We start from the raw sequence: 27286 nt of genomic DNA, 5'->3' as shown, positions 1-27286 counted from the left end.
CAGCCTTTACATTCTCAATATTGGTGGTGGATCCAGAGGTCCAATACCAATTATCAGAAAATAGTGTCATATCCTATACCATTACGCCTCCATACTCATCGATCAACGCTGCTTTCCCATAGCAGCCACTGATCAGCTTCATCATTCACATTTTGGCTGAGTGCAAGAATTCATGCCCACTTTCTTACCCACTTTGTAAAAGTGGCATCAAATCTGAAAGTCTGCTCAAAAACAATGTGAATTTTTGATTCCCAAACACTGAATCTATAACCTTGATAAATGCTGAATAGTATAGTTATTCTGGAGGTCACAGCAGCCCTCTTTTTCCTCCTGCTAGATACAGGAACAAATAATACACAGAAGGCCCCCACATCTCTGCCCTAGAAATATTGGACAAAGCTGGACCTACATTTATTTATTGTTAGCCTTTCCTAAGGAAAAGCCGTATGTGTGTATTCTTGTAAAATTCTTCAAATGATTCCCAATACCAAACAACCAGTTCAAGGTAGCTACTTGTAGGAAATGAGGGAATATGTTTGCAAGAACGCACTATACAGCAGGGCTGTGGAGTCGGTAAGCCAAAACTCTGACTCCTCAGTTTCTGTGACTTCCTCACTACTGAGCATATACATAAAGTTTAGTTATTCATTTGAATAGGGGCAGTTGTGCAGTATCTGGCCACGGCCGGGGGGCAGCTGTACAGCTCCAGATCTGATTACATCCAGCCACTGCATGTACTGGGAATAGCTGATCAGTGGGGGTGCCAGATGTCGCATCCTAGCCAATCTAGCATTAATGACCTATCCTAAGGCTATGTGCACACGTATTCTGGTCCACTGCAGATTTTTCCGCAGTGGATTTGATAAATCCGCAGTGCAAAACCGCTGCGGATTTACTGCGGTTTTTCTGTGGATTTCACTGCGGTTTTACAACTGCAGTTTTCTATTGGAGCAGCTGTAAAACCGCTGCGGAATCAGCAGAAAGAAGTGACATGCTGCAGAATGTAAACCGCTGCGTTTCCATGCGTTTTTTTCCGCAGCATGTGCGCAGCATTTTTTGTTTCCCATAGGTTTACATTGAACTGTAAACTCATGGGAAACTGCTGCGGACGCGCAGCTGCGGAAACGCTGTGGATCCGCAGCGTTTTCCGCATCGTGTGCACATACCCTAAGGATAAGCCTTCATTATACCAGACAATCCCTTTAATTACTATGCAGAAGAATAGGTATATTTATGAATTAGGGTAATGTAATATTTGCATATAGTTGAATAGTGGGCCCCAAGTCAGTGTTTGTGGTAGTCCCCCTGTCCAACACTACAAGTACTTTTTGTAGAGTAAAGCAGCTTTGATTACACAAACTTTCTAAAAGACTATTGTTAGTAGTGAAAGTTATATTCACAAACTGTTGTGTCATCTTTCATTCCTATAGATATTTGGATATCGAATTAGCAAAACTAGCCATTAAAGGTGAGGAAGCTGCTGCCTCTGTTTCAGAATGAAGACTGTGCTGATGGTAGCAGAAAAGCCTTCACTGGCTCAGTCTATTGCCAAAATCCTTTCCAAAGGTAAAAAAAAACACTGTTGAAATGTTTATTTTAAGAAAATATCTTTTTTTAGTGAGCATACATACAGTATATGTTTATAGATATATATGAATGATTGAATAACTGAAATGAGTAATTCTTTTAATCTGATTTGTCTTTCCTTATCTTTCACCTACGCATAGTTATGATATAGAGAGGGCATAGTATGATTACATAGGGCCCTATACCAATAGCTGTGGTTGTAATGGTATGACTCTAGTGCTTTTCGTTCTCCAATAACTGTGAATGGGAGGGTCAGCTCACCAAACTCAGTGTGTATATATATGGCCAGCTGGAGAACATCGCAAAGTCCTGCGCTAGAGTACCTTCGGGAAATACAGACAAGTAGAGAAGACATTCAGGGAAAAAGAAGCTGTTTGGCAGAATTTACTATATTCAATTAATAGACCTACAAGTTTCAGTGTGTAGCCTTACTTGTGGTGCCACCATTTGTATTTCTTTATCTATTGTTAAGCAATGTCGACAGTGATGTGTTCTCATTTTCTGTTCTATAAAGATGTATAGGAAAAATATTTTCTGCTACTGCAGAATGAAATTGATAACCATGTAATTATTTTGTCGTCTTTAATAGTCCTGTTTTGCTAAGATGGATATGTCAGCGATGGCAACTCCAACAGCAATTACCGGCAGATTTTAGATCACTATACTCTGTGATCTGCTTATAGAGAAATGCTGGAATAACACAGATCATGTCATTTTAGTTTCCTCCAGCTCTAGGGAAAATCCAAGAGTAAACTAAATATAATATACTAAAAAAAAAGTTGTTAAGAGTTATTATTTTAGCCACTCTTCCCAACAATTTCTGTGTGACCTGGATGCATTTTACACAAACCAAATGGACGCATACAATTATGCATCCATATCAAATTATACTCTGCCTATTTCTACATTGCCCATACAAGCTAGAAGCAGAAGGCGCACTCGGAAAAGGCTCTATGGAGAATTATTGTGATAATGTCTTTAGGGATAGGATCATTTAATCTCGGTGTAAATGGGAGACTGCAGGGATTATTTTGGGCCATACATTTGGTTAAACTAATTATGATGAGTTACGAAAGAGAAGAAAGAAAACAATTTTTATTTTCCCTGCCTTTTTTTCCCATGACCCATTATACAAAAATAAGTAAAAAAAAATATGATGGATACGTTTTGGTGCTATATTAAAATCTCATCTGTGCCCCAAAAACTAGAAAAATTAAAATAATTTTGCTCTTGTGTCACCCATAGGGAGAAAAAAATCGCTTCAGGCCCCAACATTGTTAACTATTGTTTTATAAGCTGTGCAGTATAGATTGTTTTACCATTTAGGCATGGAAAGAAAGAACTGCAAGGAATTCGGTCCTGCAATTAGCTTGCCATTGAAGAAATACCTTGTAAAAAAAATAAAACAAAAAAAACGTTTCACCTTTCCATTTTTGCACATGTAGCAACATCACTGTTTTGAGTAACATTGTTGTAGCATTTCAATTTGCCCAGGCTAAACCCTTGTATGTTTGCTCTGAAGAATTGCTCTCTCAGACATGGTCAGCAACTCCCCTCCCTAAACATTCCTTGAAGGCTTTAAATGAGGTGCTGACTATCTTGTGAGAAAAAAGCCTTTATCTATAGGGACTGGGAGTGCACCAGACTAGAACCTGATACTGGGAGCTTAACACTTTGTGCATCCTATGCATGAACTGCACAAATAAACTTAAGGGCAATATATAAATAATAAGAAGAAAGAAGTAGTGAACAATGGGTGCAAATCCTCCCAGGACTCCCAGCTCAGTGTCCATAAAAGAACAAAGTGATGTTGAAAGAAAGTTTACCTATATTCAGCGATCAGCCCAACACTATGGAACATTTTTCTAGCACATTGACGAACACGTTCTAAATGGTATACATGTGAATTAAACACTAAAAAATACATCGGCAAAGTATTTATTTAATTGCTTATATAGCACCATTATTGTCCACAGCACTATACAGACATTGGGGCTCACAATCCAGATTCCCTATCAGTGTGTCTTTGGAGTATGAGAGGAAACCCACGCAAACACGGGTAGAACATACAAACTCCTTGCAGATATTGGCCTGTTGAACCCAGGACCCCAGTGCCACAAAGCAACAGTATCTAACCACCGAGCCACTGTGCTGTCAATTGTACATGGGGCAGCAAGTTGGCTCAGTGGTTAGCACTGCAGCCTTGCAGCACTGGAGTCCTGGGTTCAAATCCCATTTTGGACAACATCTGCAAGGAGTTTGTATGTTCTCCCCGTCTTTGTGTGGGTTTCCTCCGGGTTCTCCGGTTTCCTTTCACATTCGTAAGACATACTGATAGGGGATTTAGATTGTGAGCCCCAATGGGGACAGTGATGATAATGTGTGCAAACTGTAAAGCGCTGCGGAATATGTTAGTGCTATATAAAAATAAAGATTATTATTATATTATTATCATACATTTACAAATGTTGTGCAAAGATGTGAAATGTGCAATGAAATACCACAGAATCATCTACTAGCTAACATGATATCCAAAGTGTACATATTGTATCCAGTTGTAACCATTGCTTAACTCACCATACAATGGCCCTGAATTGTATATACAAAGCGGATCTGTCACTAGATTTCACAACACAAACTACATATATTACTAAATAGATCTTTTAGACCTGATAAGACTGCTGTTTACTTTGAAAATCCATGTCAGAATGGCCGTTTAATCCTTTGTAAAAGTTTAACTAAGTCTCCTCCAGAGTATCCTACTAGACAGCTATTCAGTGTCCCTGCTCCCTCCCGCTGCAGAGATCTCACACTGCTGAGTACAAGCTGCAGCTGTCAGACAAGCTGGGATGCAGAGACTGAATGCTATTGCATTCTGTAGCTGGACTTATAAAATACATGTACATATAAGATTGCTAGGCTCTACAAGCCACACCACGCAGATGCATCATAGTGCTGAAGGCTGTTGTGGTGCGTAAATTGACAAGCATTTTACTTTCACTTATTTCTTATATACAATGCAGGGTCATAGTATGGCAGGTCTTGTAATCATTAATGGCTAGAATATATGCACTATAACTGGTATTTTTCTGCAAACTTAGGATAATTTTTTTACTGAGACATGCTTTGGCCACTGCATTCTTACATGCCTCCGTGCACTGCCCAGAATTGTTATTCCCTTCAGGGACTAGAGCACCATTTCTGGTGTACAAAATGCAGTCACTTTTGAAGAATGAGCGTGCCAGGTCGTGAGTCCATTCCACGACGGCTCCTCTCTTTCTCCACTGATTTCAGCGCAGCTGATTCAGACTGGCGTTGCAATGCCAAAAGGCACTACATTTTTGCTCAACTAATAAATGCTTTCATCAGAACTACAAATGTCTTTTATTTTTAATTTGGATTTCTAAATTCCCTAAACAGGTTTGTCCTTTCTACTTAGGTAGTGCCACCTCCCGGAAAGGCTTTAATGGAGCATGCTCTGTACACGAGTATACAGGATCTTTCATGGGACAGATTGTACGATTCAAGATGACGTCTGTCTGTGGCCATGTCATGAGCTTGGATTTTATTGGTATGTTGGCTTTCATATTTAATTACATGTTAATAAACTTGCTTAGCCTTTTGACGACATATCACGTACAGGAAAGTCATGTCGTCTCACTGCCTTTGTGTTATTCGGCCATCATCTTCCTGTAACAGCCACATATGAAGTGGAGCTCCGCCTGCGTCTGTTAACCTGTCAAATGGTGCCAGCAGATGGGCATGCTTTTTTATGCGCCCATCAGCATGCCTGTAAAGTGATTGCGGGGTTCTGAAGATCCCTGTGCCTGTCATAATGGCACTCCTGTGAAAGCCAGCCTGCAGGAGACTGTGATTGTGGTATTGCTGTGTATAGTACAAGCTATCAGGCAATTGCAGGTTCAAGTCCCCTAAGGGAACTAAAAAGAAATAAAAATGTTTTATAAAATAAATATAAAAACCTACACATATCTGATAATTGCTACGTTCATAAAAGTTTGTTCTATCAAAATATAAAATAAATTAACCCAATCGGTAAAGGCAATAACAAGGAAAAAAATTTAAAAAAATCAGAATTGCTTTTTTTCTGGCCGCTGCAACAACACAGACAAATGTAATAAGAGGCCATCAAAACATCTACTCCAAAATGATGTCGTCAATAAAAACATTGTTTCAGGGTGCAAAAAAAAGCCCTCACACAGCTCCATATCCTAAGCATTAAAAATGTTATGGGTTTTGGAAAATGACGTCACAAGCAAAAAAAAAAATTGTCAAATTTCTGATATTTTTATTTTTTACCACTAGGCTATAGTTCACACTTTTTTTTTGCTGTATTTTTTTATGCCAAGTTCATGCTGCTTACAAAAGCAGGTTTTGCTTAGTTTTTGCTAAGAAAATCTAATTAAACTTCATCAGGTTTTTGCAGCAAAACCTGATACCTGCATTTTTTGTTTATTTTTTCAACGTTTTGGACAAACCAAACTCTTTGACAAAACAGGCAGAAAAAAAAGCCAAGGTGTGTGCCTGAAATTTCTGAAATCTCATAGGCTTAGCTGTGAAACCCAGCTGAAACTTTGCATTAAAAAACGCTGCAAAAACGTGTGATCATAGCCTAAGTAAAATAAAAGCTATACATGTTTGATATTACCTTAATCGTACTTACTTGGATAATCAAATTGCCATGTAATTTTTACTGTAAAATTAGCGCTATAAATAAAAAAAAAAAACACACAAAAAAATCAGTGGCGGAATTGTGTTTTTTTTCTTGCAGTTTCACCACACTTGTAATTTTTTTCTCGCTTTCCAGTACATCATATGATAAAATGGATGGTGTCATTGAAAAGTACAACCTGTCCCACAAAAAACAAGCCCTCACACTGCTATGTTGACGGAAAAGAAGGAAGAAAAAATGAAAGTGCCAAAAAAATAAAAATCACCTGGTCTTTAAGGGGTTAGTGGGGTTGTCCACTCTCTTTATTTTAACAAATGTGTCAGGGACATGTTTTTTTTGACACCTAATAATATATATAAGTATTGTAGGTTCTCTTCCTTTGTGAAGGGCTCCCTGCTTGTAAGAGTATTTTCGTGCCAGACTGCACAGCACTTTAGGTCTCAAAATGGCGACTAATAGAGGAACATGTGACTAGATCTGTCCATCTGCCTCCTCCAATTGTAAAATACTGCACTTGGGAAAGCTACTTTTTAATTGTAGCAGGCTGATGGACAGCCTCAAATTGCACTGAAATGTTAAATTTAACAATATAACCCCTAAAGAGGTGGGAAAGTAAATACAGTGGATATAAAAAGTCTATACACCCCTGTTAAAATATTAGGTTTCTGTGATGTCTCAGTAATAATGTAACAGACTGGCCATGTAAAGGTATTAGTGGACTGGTCTTTGAATGATCTATATGACCATATAAATAGATTGGCTTTAAAGTCACAAAATTATGTGTTAAAATAAAAATCAAACTGAGATTTTTTTTCGGTTGGAAAAAGAAAAATAAAGAGCTAAAATAATTTTGTCTGGATTCTCAGTTATTGACTGTGAAAATGGGTGGTCGGCCTCACTCAATACAAGCGAAGGACGTCTAGTGATCGGATGTATGCAAATCGCAAGCTTGCGGTCATGTGACTGCCCGCTCTCACCGTCAATAACAGAGAATCTTGACCGTGTGCGGTGACAGAGTGACTGCAGACAGGAGAGCGATGACAATGTGCCCGATTGTCCCTATGTCTGCAGGTAAATAGCTTTTCTGGAAGTGACAGTTCTCCGCACTGCTGGCTAAAATGTTCTCTCCAATAGAGAGTAGTAGAAACGTGTTAGAAAATAACTAAATAGAAGTGTGTACAGAGACTTTAAGGGGTTGCCCACTACTCACAACCCCTTCTTGATCACAGTATTTGACCCCATAAAATAATAAAACCTATACTCGCCTCCCGTGCCAGCTCCATTCCTGTGGTGTCGGCACTCAGTCTTCCCAGGGTTCTCGTGACGTGTTGTGACACGTCACACCGGCACCCATTCAGCGCTGGTGTCACTGTCTCATAATTTTTGCTTATTTTTTTTCCTTTTGCACTAACCACCCCCTTCATTTTCTTAAAGCTACTGTGACCTCAAATTCTCTATCACCAGTTTTCTCATACATTAGAAGCTAGCTCTTCTAATTTCTAAACCTGCACCCGCATTATATGGAGGTGACGGGCCTCTTAGATTGGTGTGATCATTTGGTCTGGTATGCAGATAAAGGTCTGGAGGTGTAAAGGTATGGCTGCCTGTCCACAGTGGGAGCCGGAGTTCCTACAGTCATTTGTACTGCACGGCCATGCCAACGTCTTACAAAATGTTAACAAATTTCCTCAATCTATTATCCTGGTTGACATAATGGTTTAAACAAAACAAACCATGGAGCCATTAGCATACGTCCTTGCATCTCACATTATAAAATAAAAGTGTAATCTAAGCACTTTCCCTGCATTAATTGTAGTGTGACCGCAGCTATTTTTCTAGTTGAGCAGCAAGCATGGTTCAGAGGCAATTACCTCTCTGCCGTGCTTCCCATGCATCTCTGTGTAGTCTAAGTGCAGGAAGCACAGGAAGAGGTTTAATGAGGTAGCTCAGCATGTAGCAGGGCCCTACATGAGGTCTTAATAAAAAAGGAAGGGCAGGTTTTCAGCCACGTGTTGCATGTCTGCGGAGAGAAAGAGGCAGCAAGTCGCAATTTGTGTGGTGTAGAGATCTAATGTATGGCAGCACCCTCTGCTGGAAAAAACATTTCACTATACTAACGGATAATAGAAAAACGACTTCCAAAATCAAATGTATATTTGCTATGAAAACTGATTGGTTACGTGCTTGTTACAGGCAGAGCGAGAATAACAATGTATAGTCAGCAGTATATTCAAATCCTGGAAATAGATCTTGTGTGAAGTGTTAATCTGTTAATCTGACCGCCATATTGGATTATCATGTCTTGTTTCTGTGCTTGCCCCATCTGCAGATATCCTCAGTATTGGATGGGGAAGAGGTTTTTTTTCAGATGTTTCCCTGTCCTATAGAGAAGCCATTGGGAAAATGTCTGGAAAAAACGTATGCTCTAGTTTGGGAAAAAAAAAAAAGCCAAAATGCACTCTTTATCTTTCGTTTTATCTGGACTTATTACCTCACTGCTATAAGCACCAAAAACACCACAGAAAAAGCCTAAGGCCAAGTTCAGACAAGAATATTAAAGGCACAAGGCTTGACCAGATGCCATGTTTTACGATGTTGTCAGTTCCAGTCATTAGACCCACAGTCAGGGTGGGACTTGCGCCTGTATGTGGGTGCAGAACTCTGCTCATATTACAGTACCTGACCGATTCCTTACTTGTCCCAGAGTTTTTCACAGTTTTAGGCTTGGGCTACACAAAGGGCCCTAGTTATCAGTTTCAGGCAGAAAACTGATATAAACCTATTGCGACCACCATAAGCAAAAAACCTGGGACTTTTGTCGGTTTTACTCCAACTTTGCCAACTTTTGGAAAAGGGAGTGAATCTTTACAGGAGGAGAAATGGCCTAGTGTGGTCCAACAAATTGATTATAATTTAGGCAACAAATGATACCATATATGTATTCTAGTCAGTGAGCCTGACTGGGGGACACATCAGTCTTGAGGAATGGGCCCCGAGGACTTTATTTAGTCTTACGGAATTTGTCGTATACAATCCTATGGACTGCAGCTGTCTCTCATTCAGTGGCGCTATAGAAAGTCTCATCACTACCTTTATGACCTGTTATAGGTTTCTTTCATGTGTCTTGCCCATTTAGCTTTATATCTATGATATACGTGTTGTTTCAGGAAAATATAACAACTGGGATAAAGTGGACCCAGCAGAGTTGTTCAGCAAGGCACCCACAGAGAAGAAGGAAGCCAATCCTAAGCTCAGCATGGTGAAGTTCTTACAGGTAGGTAAATGCTATCTGTCATTCATCACTTGTATCATATATAGCGTCAGTCGAGAAACCAAAGCATTCACAATTGGGAACAGGTTTCAGTGCCACTGGCATAAGACAGAAATATTTAGAGGATGCCCATAAGGAGTGATTCTTACCTAATGATGAGTTCACAAGTTATATTTTTGTTGGAGAATTTTTACTGTGGAATTTCTATAACAAATTAGCAAATTGGATTCACTCATCCCCTGTCTGCTGCGTAAATGTTGCAGATTTTAGATTTTATTCATTGCAATAAGTAAAATCCACACATATATGAAATCTGCATGTGGAGGTGAGAGCACTAAAGCCAGTGATTTAATGTACTGGTCACATGGAGGTCCTGCATGTAATCACTGCAGCCCAAGTGTACAGAAACTGGCTGAGACTATCCCTGTACTAGCGCTAGTGAATTAAGGGGGAATTAGAAGGGAAGTATTGTATATTTATAAATATAAACCACTAGATGGTGGCCCGATTGTAACGTATCGGGTATTCTAGATTATGCAGGTAGTATATAGCACAGGCTACATACTATATTGCACAGTGACGTAGTAAATGACACAACCGACGTAGTATATAACATAGCTACGTAGTATATAACAGAGCTACGTAGTATGTAACACAATGTACGTAGTATATAGCAGAGTTACGTAGTATATAACAGCCACGTAGTGTATTGCACAGGTATGTAGTATATTGGTCAGCCACGTAGTATATAGCAGAGCCACGTAGTATATAACATAGCCACGTAGTATATTGTAGAGCCACGTAGTATATTGCACAGGCACGTAGTATATTGCACAGCCACGTAGTATATAACACAGCTACTGTTGTGAATTCCGTTCTCGAACTCCCTCCTGTGGTCATGAATGGTACTTCGGTGAGTTCTGTCCGTGGACTCCCTCTGGTGGCTGTGAGTGGAGCTGCTGGTTCTGAGATTCCTTCTTCAGCTGCCCTCGTTTGGGGCTAGGCTGATTCTCTATTTAACTCCACTCAGATCGTTACTCCATGCCAGCTGTCAATGTTCTAGTACTGGTTCAGTTCTCTCCTGGATCTTTCTGAGGACCTGTCTACTCCAGCACAAGCTAAGTTCCTGCTTGTTCATTTGTTTCATATGGTTTTTCTTGCTAAGTTCTAGTCCAGCTTGCTATCATGAAACTACCTGGCTAGCTGGAAGCTCTGGGGGGTGCAGAGTGGCACCACCGCATCGTGAGTCGGTACGGGGGTATTTTTTGCACACTCTGCGTGGTTTTTGTAGCTTTTGTGTTGACCGCAAAGATCCCTTTTCTATCCTCTATGTTTAGTTAGACTGGCCTCTCTTTGCTAAAACCTACTTCATCCTGTGTTTGTGATTTCCTCTTATCTCACAGTCAATACTTGTGGGGGGGCTGCTTTTACCTTTGGGGAAATTTCTCTGAGGCAAGTAAGGCTTTGTTTCCTTTCTTTAGGGGTAGTTAGCTCTTAGGCTGTGAAGAGGCGTCTAGGCAGAGTCAGGCACGCTCCACGGCTGTTTCTAGTTGTGTTGATAGGAGTAGGGTTTGCGGTCAGCAGAGTTCCCATTTCCCCAGAGCTCGTCCTGATTCCGTGTTTAACTATCAGGTCATTCCTGGTGCACCTAACCACCAGGTCCATAACAGCTACGTAGTGTATTGCACAGCTATGTAGTATATTGGTCAGCGACGTAGTATATAGCAGAGCCACGTAGTATATAACATAGACACGTAGTATATTGTAGAGGCAGGTAGTATATTGCATAGCTACGCAGTATATTGCACAGTCGACGTAGTATATAACAGAACCGACACAGCCACATAGTATATTGCACAGCTACGTAGTATATAACACAGAGCACGTAGTATATTGCACAGCCACGTAGTATATTGGACAGCCACGTAGTATATTGCACAGTCACATAGTATATAGCACAGAGATGTAGTATATAACAGAGCCCACACAGTATGTAACACAGCCCACGTAGTATATAGCAATGTGGCCACTATATGCGTGGTTAAGAATGACTTAAAATAAAAAATAAACATATACTCACCTTCTGAAGGCCCTTTGAAGTCCTGGCGCCTGTGTACGGTGCACGCGGCAGCTTCCGGTCCCAGGGTTGGTATGAGCGCAGGACCTGTGATGACGTCGCGGTCACATGACCGTGACGTCATGGCAGGTCCTTCTCGCATAGCATCCTTGGCACCGGAACCTGCCGCTTGCACTGCTGAGGACAGACGTCGGAAGGTGAGAATAACCTTTTTTTTATTATTATTATTTGTAACATTAGATCTTTTTACTATTGATGCTGCATAGGCAGCATCAATAGTAAAAAGTTGGTCACACAGGGTTAATAGCTGCGTTAACGGAGTGCGTTACACCGCGGCATAACGCGGTCCGTTAACGCTGCCATTAACCCTGTGTGAGGGCTGACTGGAGGGGATTATGGAGCGGGCACTGACTGCGGGGAGGAAGGAGCTGCCATTTTGCCGCCGGACTGTGCCCGTCGCTGATTGGTTGTGGCTGTTTTGCCACGACCAATCAGCGACTTGGATTTCCATGACAGACCGAGGCCGTGACCAATGAATATCCGTGACAGACAGACAGACTGAAGGACAGACGGAAGTGACCCTTAGACAATTATATAGTAGATTCTCTATTATTAGAAGTTTATATTTAGTTCCTAGATACTGACACTTTATATAAAGGTATACATAAATACAGATATAGAATGACTAGAAGTAGCTTACATTTCTTAAGTGTCCTGACCTCAAACAATCTGCATGTAATTAAATTACTGACATCAAGGGACCGATACACCAAGACCGCCAGTCTTCATGAGTGGGCTTCCTGGAATAAGGACCTTCAGACATGTGGCATACATCTCGGTGTGCGCCTTGCCACAATCCCTATTCCAACCCCTACTTGAGTAAGATTTGCGACTTGGCAAACCACTAACGCTCTGCATGAATTCAACGAATAGTGGTCGCCATGCCCCCCCACTGCCACAGTTCTGTATATTTTGTCAGAGTTGGGAGAAACTGGTGTGAGAACATTAAATTTCACAAAATGTTGACGCAACTCCGAGTTGCACCTACATTTTACGACTTCTTAAAGTTTTTATGCCAGAATTCTGGCATGAAAGTTTTTATGCCTCAGTACCCACATTTCTTTCTATGACTTACATTTTTCTTACAAAATTGAAGTTTTTTGTTTAACCTTAAAAAAATGTACATTTGTTATCTGCAGGATTGTGAAATATAACACTTAAGGGTTCTGCCCACATTTGACTAACGTCGTACATAAAAGCCCATATCGATGGATTTGGCCGACATGTGAATCTGGTCCCCCATCAGATGATTGTCTGAGAAGTTAAGGATCCAGCATGTCCGATTTCAGACTGCTGATACTTTTGTTCTCTAGAGATAAGCCCCCGCCAGAGATGTCTGGCAGTGGCTCTCTCATAGAGAACATAGGCGCACTCAGACAAGCGAGCGTTCATATGTATGGGGGAGTCAGGTGAGATAGCCAAACCATCGTTCATCCAGTAGCTCTCTAAAGTCTATGGGGGGCTTAAGAATAACAATCTCCGAAACAAAATATCTTTATGTGTATAGACAATAATGGCCATATTGATCAGTTTTTAATTGGTTCTTTTGGAAGAAGAAAAGATTTCTTTACATGGCCAGACAGTGCCTTTTTGCCTTTTTATAAAAAGCAAAACTTGCATATGTGTAAAAATAATGTATAATATATTTTCGTCATGTTACTCAGGTGGAAGGACGTGGAAGTGACTACATAGTCTTGTGGCTGGATTGTGATAAGGAGGGAGAAAATATCTGCTTTGAGGTAACTTTATGATATGTCTTGATATCAGCTCTTTGATTTTTGTTAGTTCTGCTCTAGTCATCAGATGCGACATCATTTTGGTCTTTGACGTTTTTCAGGTCCTGGATGCAGTGCTCCCGGGGATGACTAAAACACACGGAGGAGAGCGTACTATATACCGTGCTAAGTTCAGCTCCATCACAGACACAGATATCATGAACGCTATGAACAGTCTGGGAGAGCCCAACAAGAATGAAGCACTTTCTGTTGATGCCAGACAGGAGTTGGACCTCAGGATTGGCTGTGCCTTCACAAGGTTCCTTTATTTTCTTTCATGATGTGTGTGATCCTTGCTATTTTTCAGTAAAAGCTTTGCTATCTGGTATTATGACAGGATTTTATGAACGCTATTAATTAAATTGCTTGCATATTAGTTTATAATAAACCTCATATTCTTCATCTTATTTTCACACAGATTTCAAACTAAATATTTTCAAGGGAAATATGGCAACCTTGATAGTTCCCTAATATCTTTTGGCCCCTGCCAAACCCCCACATTAGGATTCTGTGTGGAGAGACATGATAAGATCCAGTCTTTCAAGCCTGAAACTTACTGGGTCCTTCAAGTGAAGGTGAAGTTGCATTGTAATATTTATTATAGTGGAATCTGGAATATGACTTTTAAGTTATTTGCTTGCTTACAAATATTGTAAAAAGTTACTAACATATAGCATGGTCCACCTTGTCCATTTGTTAGGCCAGATTTCCATACATCCTAGCTGCCTGTGTCAGTTTTTTGTGTCTGAAATGATGACAACAGATGTCAAACAGCATCACTTGTCGTCATCTGGCCTTTTTTCTCTACCACTTTCTATAGCTAAACTGGCAATGTGGATCAAAAAAAGCAACATGTAGCCTTTTATGCTCCTGATGAATATGAACAATCTCATAGCATAGTATGGAATCTGCTTTCGCATTAGTTTCCCTACAGTATTTCATTACCAAGCCGCAGAGAAAAAGAAAAACCTGATGATTTTATATTTTGGAACCCAGTTTTACGTTATAATTTTTCCAAACTTTAATTCAGGTGAGTCGTAGTCAAGAACATCCTCTCACTTTGGACTGGGATCGCGTTCGAGTCTTTGACAGAGAAATTGCACAGATGTTCTTAAACCTTACAAAAACGAGCAGGGAGGCAAAGGTAAGAATGCACTACTTCTGTTTAGATATAGACCTGTTATGACCCCAATGGCAGGGGGTCTCAAAGACAAATAGCGAAGTCTGCAAACATAAAACCCAGCTCATAGGGCAGTGGTAACTGGGCTGACCATATACCTGAACCTAGCACACAAATAACAGCAGCCGGGGAACGTACCTACGTTGATTCTAGACGTCTCGCGCCAGCCGGAGAACTAACTAACCCTAGCAGGGAAAAGAAAGACCTTTCTTGCCTCCAGAGGAAATACCCCGAAAAGTTGGATACAAGCCCCCAACAAATAATAACGGTGAGGTAAGAAGAAAAGACAAACGCAAGAAATGAACTAGGTTTTTAGCAAAGAGAGGCCCACTAACTAATAGCAGAATATAGGAAGATTACTTATATGGTCAGCAAAAAACCCTCACAAAAACTCCACGCGGAATATTCAAGAACCCCCGAACCGTCTAACGGCACGGGGGGAGAACATCCGCCCCCTAGAGCTTCCAGCAGTATCAGGAATCACATTTAGTACAAGCTGGACAAAAATAAGAACATAGTAAATAACCAAAAACAAGAAAGCAAGACTTAGCTTAATTTTGCAAAGAACCAGGACCAGCAGAAAGGAGCAAACAGAAGGATCTGATTACAACGATGCCAGGCACCAGACTGAAAATCCAGGAAGTTCAAATAGCGACACCCCTGGACTAACGAGGCCAGGTGGGTACCAAGCAAGGGAAGGAATATCAAAGTGTCATATCACCAGTGACCACAAGAGGGAGCCAAAAAGTCTAATTCACAACATAGACCCTTGCCAGTCATGAGTCTTACTAAGTCATATAGACTTTATAGGAAGCAGTATATATATATATATATATATATATATATATATATATATATATATATATATATATATGTACATATATATATATATCTACTATATAGTTGTCTAGGGGTCACTTCCGTCTTTCTGTCGGTCCTTCTGTCTGTCCTTCTTTCTGTCACGGATATTCATTCGCTGATTGGTCTCGGCAGCTGCCTGTCATGGCTGCCGCGACCAATCAGCGACGGCCACAGTCCGATTAGTCCCTCCCTACTCCCCTGCAGTCAGCGCCCGGTGCCCGCTCCATACTCCTTACAGTCACCACTCACACAGGGTTAATGCCAGCGGTAACGGACCGCGTTATGCCGCGGGTAACTCACTCCGTTACCACCGCTATAACTCACTCCGTTACCGCCGCTATTAACCCTGTGTGACCAAGTTTTTACTATTGACGCTGCCTATGCAGCATCAATAGTAAAAGGATCTAATGTTAAAAATAACAAAAAAAAAATAAAATTATTATATACTCACCTTTCACGCTCCTTGCGACGCTCCGGTGACCTCTCCATGCAAGCGGCAGCTTCCGGTGCTAACGATGGTACGGGAGAAGGACCTGCCATGACGTCACGGTCATGTGACCGCGACGTCCTCACAGGCCCTGCGCGCCTGCGCGAGAAGGACCTGCCATGACGTCACGTGACCGCGACGTCATCAGACCCTGGGACCGGAAGCTGCCGCCTGCACAGCGCACAAGTGACAGAACTACAAGGCGCCCTCGGATCGGAAGGTGAGTATGTTAGAACTACAAGGGGCCCTCGGATCGGAAGGTGAGTATGTTTATTTTTTAACATGTGGCTTGGCAATATACTACGTAGCTGGGCAATATACTACGTGGCTCTGTGCTATATACTACGTGGCTCTGTGCTGTATACTACGTTGCTGTGCAATATACTACATCACTGGGCAATATACTACGTCGCTGGGCAATATACTACGTCGCTGGGCAATATACTATGTGTCTGGGCAATAAACTAAGTGGGCTGTGCAATATACTACGTGGCTGGGCAATATATTAGCAATATACTACGTGGCTGGGCAATATACTACGTGGGCTGTGCAATATACTACGTGGACATGCATATTCTAGAATACCCGATGCGTTAGAATCGGGCCACCGTCTAGTATATATATATATATATATATATATATATATATATATATATATATACACATACATATATATATATACTGTACAGTCATGGCCAAAAGTATTCACACCCCTGCAATTCTGTCAGATAATACTCAGTTTCTTCCTGAAAATGATTGCAAACTCAAATTCTTTGGTATTATTATCTTCATTTAATTTGTCTTAAATGAAAAAACACAAAAGAAAATGAAGCAAAAAGCAAAACATTGATAATTTCACACAAAAGTCCAAAAATGGGCCAGATAAAAGTATTGGCACCCTCAGTCTAATACTTGGTTGCACAACCTTTAGCCAAAATAACTGCGACCAACCGCTTCCGGTAACCATCAATGAGTTTCTTACAATGCTCTGCTGGAATCTTAGACCATTCTTCTTTGGCAAACTGCTCCAGGTCCCTGATATTTGAAGGGTGCCTTCTCCAAACTGCCATTTTTAGATCTCTCCACAGGTGTTCTATGGGATTCAGGTCTGGACTCATTGCTAGCCACCTTAGAAGTCTCCAGTACTTTCTCTCAAACCATTTTCTAGTGCTTTTTGAAGTGTGTTTTGGGTCATTGTCCAGCTGGAAGACCCATTACCTCTGAGGGAGACCCAGCTTTCTCACACTGGGCCCTACATTATGCTGCAAAATTTGTTGGTAGTCTTCAGACTTCATAATGCCATGCACACGGTCAAGCAGTCCAGTGCCAGAGGCAGCAAAGCAACCCCAAAACATCAGGGAATCTCCGCCATGTTTGACTGTAGGGACCGTGTTCTTTTCTTTGAATGCCTCTTTTTTCTCTTCTGTAAACTCTCTGTTGATGCCTTTGCCCAAAAAGCTCTACTTTTGTCTCATCTGACCAGAGAACATTCTTCCAAGACGTTTTAGGCTTTTTCAGGTAAGTTTTGGCAAACTCCAGCCTGGCTTTTTTATGTTTCGGGGCAAGAAGTGGGCTCTTCCTGGGTCTCCTACCATACAGTCCCTTTTCATTCAGACGCCGACGGATAGTAAGGGTTGACACTGTTGTACCCTCGGACTGCAGGGCAGCTTGAACTTGTTTGGATGTTAGTCGAGGTTTTTTATCCAACATCCGCACAATCTTGCATTGAAATCTCTTGTCAATTTTTCTTTTCCGTACACATCTAGGGAGGTTAGCCACAGTGCCATGGGCTTTAAACTTCTTGATGACACTGCGCACGGTAGACACAGGAACATTCAAGTCTTTGGAGATGGACTTGTAGCCTTGAGATTGCTCATGCTTCCTCACAATTTGGTTTCTCCAGTCCTCAGACAGTTCTTTGGTCTTCTTTCTTTTCTCCATGCTCAATGTGGTACACACAAGGAGACAGGACAGAGGTTGAGTCAACTTTAATCCATGTCAACTGGCTGCAAGTGTGATTTAGTTATTGCCAACACCTGTTAGGTGCCACAGGTAAGTTACAGGTGCTGTTAATTACACAAATTAGAAAAGCATCACATGATTTTTCGAACAGTGCCAATACTTTTGTCCACCCCCTTTTTTATGTTCGGTGTGGAATTATATCTAATTTGGCTTTAGAACAATTCTTTTTGTGTTTTTTAATTTAAGACAAATTAAATGGAGATAGTAATACCAAAGATTTTGTGTTTGCAATCATTTTCAGGAAGAAACTGAGTATTATCTGACAGAATTGCAGGGGTGTGAATACTTTTGGCCATGACTGTGTATATATATATATATATATATATATATATATATATATATATATATATATATATATATATATATATATATATATATATATACTGCTCAAAGAAATAAAGGGAGCACTAAAATACCACATCCTAGATATCACTGAAGAAAATATTCCAGTTGTAAATCTTTATTCACTACATAGTGGAAAGCGTTGAGAACAATAAAACATAAAAATGATCAATGTAAATCAAAATTAATATCTTACGAACGCCTGGATTTGGAACGATACTCAAAATCAAAGTGGAAAATCAAATTACAGGCTGATCCAACTTCAGTGGAAATGCCTCAAAACAAGTAAATGATGCTCCGTAGTGTGTGTGTGGCCTCCACATGCCTGTATGACCTCCCTTCAACGCCTGGGCATGCTCCTGATGAAGCGGCGGATGGTCTTCTGAGGTATCTCCTCCCAGACCTGGACTAAGGCATTCGCCAACTCCTGGACAGTCTGTGGTGCAATGTGACATTGGTGGATGGAGAGAGACATGATGTCCCAGATGTGTTCAATTGGATTCAGGTCTGGGGAACGGGCGGGCCAGTCCATAGCTTCAATGCCTTCATCTTGCAGGAACTGCTGACACGCTCCAGCCACATGAGGTCTGGCATTGTCCTGCATTAGCAGAAACCCAGGGCCAGCATATGGTCTCACAAGGGGTCTGAGGATATCATCTCGGTACCTAATGACAGTAAGACTACCTCTGGCGAGCACATGGAGGGCTGTGCGGCCCTCCAAAGAAATGCCACCCCACACCATTACTGACCCACTGCCAAACCGGTCATGCTGAAGGATGTTGCAGGCAGCAGATCGCTCTCCACGGCGTCTCCAGACTCTGTCACTTCTGTCAAATGTGCTCAGTGTGAATCTGCTTTCATCTGTGAAGAGCACAGGACGCCAGTGGCAAATTTGCCAATCCTGGTGTTCTGTGGCAAATGACAAGCATCCTGCACGGTGTTGGGCTATGAGTACAACCCCCATCTGTAGACGTCGGGCACTCAGACGATCCTCATGGAGTCGGTTTCTAACCCTTTGTGCAGACACATGCACATTTGTGGCCTGCTGGAGGTCATTTTGCAGGGCTCTGGCAGTGCTCCTCCTGTTCCTCCTTGCACAAAGGCTGAGGTAGCGGTTCTGCTGCTGGGTTGTTGCCCCCTACGGCCCCCTCCACGTCTCCTGGTGTACTGGCCTGTCTCCTGGTAGCGCCTCCACCCTCTGGACACTACCTGACAGACACAGCAAACCTTCTTGCCACAGCTCACATTGATGTGCCATCCTGGATGAGCTGCACTACCTGAGCCACTTGTGTGGGTTGTAGAGTCCGTCTCATGCTACCACGAGTGTGAAAGCACAACCAACATTCAAAAGTGACCAAAACATCAGCCGGAAAGCATTGGTACCGAGATGTGGTCTGTGGTCCCCACTGTTATGGTTTCCAATGGCAAGGAAACATCAGAAGCATAGAATAAACGGACAAGCTCTCGGGTGATGGAAACTAGAGCTGACCGCGATGCTAAACCTACACACCACACTAGAAGTAGCCAGGGGGCATTCCTGCGTTGTCTCTAGATGCCGCGCGCCAGCCGGAGAACTAACTACCCCTGGTAGAAGAAAACACAGTCCTGGCTTGCCTCCAGAGAATGTCCCCACAGGAGATAGCTGCCCCCCACATATAATAACGGTGAGAGCAGATGAAAAGACACACGTAGTATGAAAGCAGATTTAGCACAGAGAGGCCCGCTAACTAAATAGCAGAAAGATACAACAGAGGACTTCGCGGTCAGCTGCAAAACCCTTCAAAACACCATCCTGAAATTACCTTAACTCATGTGACAACTCATGCCACTGGAGTGGTAATTTCAGCCCAACAAGAGCTTCCAGCTGCAGAGATTCACATAAGTGCAAACTGGACAAAACATACAAAAATAGACTTAAGGACTAAAGTGTCCAACTTAGCTGAGCAGAAAACTGGGAGCAGGAACATGCAACAGAATCACTCTGGATACATTGATGGCCAGCATTAGAATGACTGAGGAGCAAGGTTAAATAGGATACTCCCACATCCTGATAGGAACAGGTGAACTGAGAAGGCAAAGCTTGCAGGACACCAGTACCACAAGAGACCACCGGGGGAGCCCACGAACGGAATCACAACACCCCACCTGCAGAACCACTCCTTTATTGAGTGTGTCTTGATAATTGCCAATAATTTCCATCTGTTGTCTATTCCATTTGCACAACAGCATGTGAAATTGATTTTCAGACAGTGTTGCTTCCTAAGTGGACAGTTTGATTTCACAGAAGTTTGATTTACTTGGAGTTATATTCTGTTGTTTTAAGTGTTCCCTTTATTACTCTGTCGCCTCATTGGGGGACACAGGACCATGGGTGTTATGCTGCTGTCCACTAGGAGGCGACACTATGCATAATCTGAAAAAAATTAACTGTGGCTCCTCCTCTGCAGTATACACCCCTGAACGGCGTCAGCCTTCTCCAGTTTTTGCTTAGTGTCACATAGGAGGCACACCTAAAAGATTTTTACTCCGTTTTTTTCCGACAGGATTACAGATGAAGAAAAGAGGGTCTCCTGTGAGACTCCAGGCATGGCTCCTTCCTCGGCCCCCTATTATGGGGTGCCCGGTTGAAGTAGAGATGGCTGTTCCCCATGTCGCTCCTTCCCCAGTCCCTCGGGTGCTGGTTCAAAGTCGAGAGACCCCCCTCCTTCCCCAATTCCTTTTGGTTTCTGGATTGAGGTCGAGGCGAGGATAAAGGCCCCTGAAGGTGACAACAGCAACCTCCCTAATCCCCCTCTGGGGGCATTAGGTTGAGACACCTCAGGTAGGGCCTGTACAGGCAGCATTCTACAGCTCCCAGCAATGGGCCAGCACACTGCGCCTGCATCCAGGGACCCCAGCCCAGCTGCGGGTTCCTGTCGTGGCCGGGGGGAGTGCAGGCAGGCATGGCACATACAGACACAGGGCTCCCTGCACCCCTGTCTCTGCAGCAGCACCAGCTCTATACTGCCTCAGGGGGACCCCTCACAGGGCCCCCCTCCTGCTTACAGCCCCACCGCTATCCTGCCTTTAAATCCGGGGGGTCCGGTTCAGATCCGACCTCTCCCCCCCCCCGGACTTCCACGCTGGCCTGGAGCCTTTCTGGGCATCAGGCATCTAATTTAGGCCCCGGCTACCTCCTCTCCGCCCCCCGGCCCGCCCCCCGGATGACAAATATGACACTCTAAAGTGTCATAAAGGGGGTGGATCGAGACAGAAAGGGCGCGTTTTTACACAGCTTTGCCGCCTTTTTCCAGCTCTCCGCCCCCTTCTCCCCCTTCCTCTCCTTCTCAGCAGCCATTTTCTGCTGCAGATTAACCCTGCATCTCCCGGTCTGCAGGACCAGGACCAGGCAGCCAGTCTCCGGGGGGCACAGGACTGTGGATCTTCGGCGCTGGACCTAGGGGCACACTGGTGGGGTAAGATCACGGCTGGGTTTTTTTACTCAGCTGTGAATCCATATTCCCTATAAGGCTCCCCTATAGGCTTCTCTGCAATCACTATAGGTTTCTCTACATAGCTAGCCCTTCTGCACTCTGTGCACTATGCCGGGCTCAAGGTCCAAGAGAACCAGGCAGAACTGCTATTATGCATTCTGCACAGCCTGCAGGACCGCTCTCCCCAGTGGCAGCACGTACCCGCATTGCCAGAACTGTATACAAACTAATGTGTCAGAGCCCCAAGAAGCCCCTGCCAATGCCTCGGTGTCTAATGCCACGCCGGAATGGGCTACTCAGACATCGCAATCTATGACGCAGTCTATAGATAACCTAACCTCCACATTGCTTCAGGCTCTGCAGGGTCATGCCTCGGCTATGACCGTTACCCAGCAAAGGGAGAGCTTGACTCAAGAACAAGATGACCCTGGCACATCCACGTCTAGGTCAGGACGCAAGCGGACCCATAGATCAAGTCCATCTGCGTCATCCCATAGCACACGGTCATCCCCATCTAGGGAGAGACACCGTAGCTCCAGGTCATCTAGACCGTCCCATTCCAGGGACAGACAATGCAGATCTCTGCAATCCCCGACCAGAGAAGGCCTCCTCCCCGGCTCACTCAGCAGGGGACGCCTCAGTGATACACAGGATTCGGAAGGCATCTGCGACTCTGACTCAGACAGGGAAACGGAGGGGTCCCTGATCCCAATCCCTCCTATCAATACAGCGCTAGTTGAGGACATTATCTCTTCCATCCATAGGGTGCTGGACATTTCTGATCCGCCACCAGAGGCCCCAGAACATAAGATTTCCTTTGAAGGACCTCTGAAGCCGCCTAAGGTTTTCTCTAACCACCCAGAGTTTAAGGCGATCCTTAAAAAGCAGTTCTCACAGCCTGAGAAAAAATTTGCTAATCGCAAATATCTGGAGGCAAGGTACCCCTTCCCACAGAAGGACACCAAGGAATGGACAGATCCACCCGAAGTGGACCCCCCAGTCTCTAGGCTAGCAGCACAGACCCTCCTTTCACTGCCAGATAGCTCAACCCTCAGGGACGCAGCAGACCGGCAGGTAGAACGCATGGCTCGTTCAATTTTCGAGGCAGCAGGGGCATCCCTGGCTCCCGCGTTCGCCTCAGTTTGGGCTGCCAAGGCCATTCTGGCCTGGGCAAAGAATTTACAAGCTCTCCAAGCATTCGCTCCTGAGCTGTCGGACCAAGCGGTTCAAATAGCAGTTGTAGCAGACTACATGCTTTATGCAGCTCTGGATTCAGCAAGGGGAGTAGCGGGGATAGCATCAAACGCCATCACGATTCGGCGAATCCTCTGGCTGCGGGAATGGAAAGTGGGAGAGTTTTCGGTGAACAGTTGGACACTATGATATCCAACGCCACCGGGGGTAAGAGTACTTCTCTTCCCCAACTGAAACCTAAACGCACTTACAAGAAGCGTAACCAAACTCGATTCCGATCCTTTCGGAATTCCTCGGGCTGGTCCGTCTCGCGTCCAGCACAAAATCGTAACCGTTCCCCACGCAGGGACAACTCACGATCAACGCAAAGGTCGGACAAGACCTGGCAGTCAAAAGCAGGCCAGCCTAAGCCCAGAGGAGGAAAATCTCAGACTTTCTCCTCATCATGACTCACGGACTCCGGAAGACACCAACCTGAGGTTTCTCAGGTTCGCAATAGGCCAGGACCACTACCAATTCGTGGCTCTCCCTTTCGGACTCGCCACGGCTCCCAGAGTGTTCACCAAAGTCATGGCAGCCACCATTGACGTCCTGCACTCCAGAGGCATAGTAGTCGTTCCATACCTGGACGATCTACTCATCAAGGCTCCCACCTTCAAGGACTGCGAGCTCAGCGTCTCAATCACAACCGATACTCTCAGTCGCATGGGCTGGTTAATCAACCTACAAAAGTCATCACCAAACCCGAGTTAGTCCCTGACCTTCCTGGGAATGCTATTCAACACCTCCAGGGGTCTAGTGCTCCTTCCCAAGGATAAGGCACTGGCTCTCCGCCTAGGAGTTCGCACCCTCCTCCGCAAACCCCCTCGATCTCTCCGGTTTGGCATGAGTGTCCTCGGCAAGATGGGGGCAGCAATAGAAGCGGTCCCATTTGCCCAGTTTCACCTCAGGCTTCTCCAACTAGCCATTCTCAAGTCCTGGGACAGGAATCCCTTTTCTCTCGACAGAGAGTTCCAGCTAACGTCGTCAACCAGGAGGTCCCTGCACTGGTGGCTCAAGCCAACCTCGCTAGCAAAGGGGAAATCCTTTCTCACAGGTCAATGGAAGGTTCTGACAACCGATGCGAGCCTGACGGGTTGGGGTGCGGTGCACCTACACCACAGGGCACAGGGCAAGTGGTCCCCAGTGGAAGCGACCATGCCCATCAACATCCTGAAAATTCTGGCATTGAGGGCCTTCCATCACTTACTGGCAGCCTCTCACACCAGAATACAGTCGGACAATGCCACGGCCGTGGCATATGTGAATCACCAAGGGGGGACCCGCAGTACCCAGGCGATGCGAGAAGTGTCACACATCCTCCGCTGGGCGGAGGACACAGGGTCGGTTCTTTCGGCGGTCCACATTCCGGGTGTGGACAACTGGGAAGCAGACTTCCTCAGCCGACAAGGAATAGACTCGGGAGAGTGGTCTCTCCATCCCGAAATTTTTCGCCAGATCTGTCACCCCTGGGGGACCCCGGATGTGGACCTAATGGCATCCCACTTCAATGCCAAGGTCTCCAACTTCATGGCCAGAACTCACGATCTGCGGTCGCTCGGAGCAGACTCTCTGTTTCAGGACTGGACCCAGTTCCAGCTTCTGTATATTTTTCCACCTCTCCCCCTGATATCCAGAGTGGTGAGGAAGATCAAACAAGAGGAAGTTCCAACCATCCTAATTGCACCGGACTGGCCTAGACGTACATGGTACGCCGACATCGTACAACTTACAGCAGACGCCCCCTGGCGTCTCCCCGACCGCCACGATCTTCTATCAAAAGGCCCGTTCTACCACCAGAACTCAGGGGCTCTCAATTTGACGGCGTGGCCCTTGAGACCTGGGTTCTAACCCAGGCTGGGCATGATCAGGGCACAGAAGCCAGCCTCTGCCAAGATTTATTACCGTACCTGGAAAGCTTTCTTTACCTGGTGCGAATCTCGTGGCCAGATCCCACTTCCTTATTCCCTACCCAAAGTACTTGGTTTTCTCCAATCGGGTCTGGAGGCCAGGCTGTCATTGGGCTCGCTTAAGATCCAGGTGTCAGCCCTCTCAGTGCTTTTTCAAAGGCGCATTGCTACCAAGCCGCAAGTAAAGGTACCTTCACATTAAGCGACGCTGCAGCGATAGCGACAATGATCCCGATCGCTGCAGCGTCGCTGTTTGATCGCTGGAGAGCTGTCACACAGACCGCTCTCCAGCGACCAACGATGCCGAGGTCCCTGGGTAACCAGGGTAAACATCGGGTTACTAAGCGCAGGGCCGCGCTTAGTAACCCGATGTTTACCCTGGTTACCAGCGTAAAATGTAAAAAAAACAAACAGTACATACTTACATTCGCGTCCCCCGGCGTCCGCTTCCTGCACTGACTGAGCGCCGGCCCTAACAGCAGAGCGGTGACGTCACCGCTGTGCTGTACTTTCACTTTCACTTTACGGCGCTCAGTTAGTGTGGGAAGCGGACGCCGGGGGACGCGAAGGTGAGTATGTACTGTTTGTTTTTTTTACATTTTACACTGGTAACCAGGGTAAACATCGGGTTACTAAGCGCGGCCCTGCACTTAGCAACCCGATGTTTACCCTGGTTACCAGTGTAAAACATCGCTGGTATCGTTGCTTTTGGTGTCAAACACGACGATACACGCCGGTCTGACGACCAAATAAAGTTCTGAACTTTGTTCAACGACCAGCGATATCACAGCAGGATCCTGATCGCTGCTGCGTGTCAAACTAAACGATATCGCTAGCCAGGACACTGCAACGTCACGGATCGCTAGCGATATCGTTTAGTGTGAAGGTACCTTAAGGACTTTCCTTCAGGGGGTTTCCAGATTGGTTCTCCCCTACAGACGACCACTAGAAACGTGGGATCTCAACCTGGTCCTGACAGCATTGCAGGAACCACCCTTCGAATCCCTTAAGGAGGTCCCGCTCTGCCTTCTTTCCCAGAAGGTGGTTTTCCTTGTGGCAATCACCTCGCTACGCAGGGTGTCTGAACTGACAGCACTCTCCTGCAGACGGCCCTTCCTGGCTTTTCACCAGGACAAGGTAGTTCTTCGTACGGTCCCATCCTTCCTTCCGAAGGTTGTGTCCAACTTCCACCTCAATGAGGAAATTTTACTACCATCCCTTTGTCCGGTTCCGGTTCATAGAGTGGAGAAGGCTCTGCATACGCTTGACCTCGTCAGGGCATTGCTTATATACATGTCTAGGACTGCGTCCTTCCGGAGGTCTGATTCTCTTTTCCTCCTTCTGGAAGGCAGCCACAAGGGTCTGCCAGCTTCCAAAGCTACCCTTGCCAGGTGGATCAAATCCACCATACAAGAGGCCTACCGCCTTAAGAATTCTCCTCTTCCAGCCGGTATTACGGCACACTCTACACGGGAGGTAGGGGCCTCCTGGGCCATTCGGCACCTGGCTTCGGCACAACAAGTGTGTAAGGCGGCCACTTGGACTAGCTTACACACGTTTACTAAACACTACAGGGTTCATAGCCAGTCCTCAGCGGACGTGAGCCTGGGTAGATGTGTCCTGCAGGCGGCGGTGCCCTAAGTATAGGAGCCTGTCTGCACAATATTCGTCCATTGCTTCCCACCCAGGGACTGCTTTAGGACGTCCCATGGTCCTGTGTCCCCCAATGAGGCGACAGAGTAAAGGAGATTTTTGTGTACTCACCGTAAAATCTCTTTTTCTTAGACTCTAATTGGGGGACACAGCTCCCACCCTGTTGCCTTTTTTGGGCTGTTGTTACTGTTGAGTTCTCATATTGTTCTTTGAGCTCGTACATAGTGGCCTTCTTATAGGCATGTCTATGTTATTCATGTTACGTTCCTCCTACTGCTTTTGCACAAAACTGGAGAAGGCTGACGCCGTCCAGGGGTGTATACTGCAGAGGAGAAGCCACAGTTAATCTTTTTCAGATTATGTATAGTGTCGCCTCCTAGTAGACAGCAGCATAACACCCATGGTCCTGTGTCCCCCAATTAAAGGCTAAGAGAAAGAGATTTTACGGTGAGAACACAAAAATCTCCTTTTTTTGAGCAGTGTATATATAGTAGAGAGCAAAAGTTTGGACACACCTTCTCATTTAAAGATTTTTCTGTATTTTCATGACTATGAAAATTGTAAATTCACACTGAAGGCATCAAAACTATGAACTAACACATGTGGAATTATATACTTAACTAAAAGTGTGAAATAACTGAAAATATAAGACACATTTTCAGTTG

General features: G+C 44.4%; 1 protein-coding gene across 2 annotated transcripts in view; it reads left to right on the top strand.

Moving 5' to 3' along the window:
• Positions 1 to 27286, top strand: part of TOP3B (DNA topoisomerase III beta) — an 86452-nt gene that overhangs the window by 2561 nt on the left and 56605 nt on the right. For both annotated transcript variants that reach the window (XM_077293423.1, XM_077293424.1), the window contains exons 2-8: positions 1431 to 1566; positions 5027 to 5158; positions 9445 to 9551; positions 13350 to 13424; positions 13523 to 13719; positions 13879 to 14035; positions 14491 to 14604. In XM_077293423.1, coding sequence (XP_077149538.1) covers positions 1497 to 1566; positions 5027 to 5158; positions 9445 to 9551; positions 13350 to 13424; positions 13523 to 13719; positions 13879 to 14035; positions 14491 to 14604 — 852 coding nt within the window. In that variant the 5' untranslated portion in view covers positions 1431 to 1496. The remainder of the gene's footprint in view (positions 1 to 1430; positions 1567 to 5026; positions 5159 to 9444; positions 9552 to 13349; positions 13425 to 13522; positions 13720 to 13878; positions 14036 to 14490; positions 14605 to 27286) is intronic.

The sequence above is a fragment of the Ranitomeya variabilis genome, chromosome 1 (assembly GCF_051348905.1).
Source record: "Ranitomeya variabilis isolate aRanVar5 chromosome 1, aRanVar5.hap1, whole genome shotgun sequence".
NCBI lineage: Eukaryota > Metazoa > Chordata > Amphibia > Anura > Dendrobatidae > Ranitomeya > Ranitomeya variabilis.
Note: the sequence above shows the minus strand (reverse complement) of the source record. Positions and strands in the feature narration are given on the sequence as shown.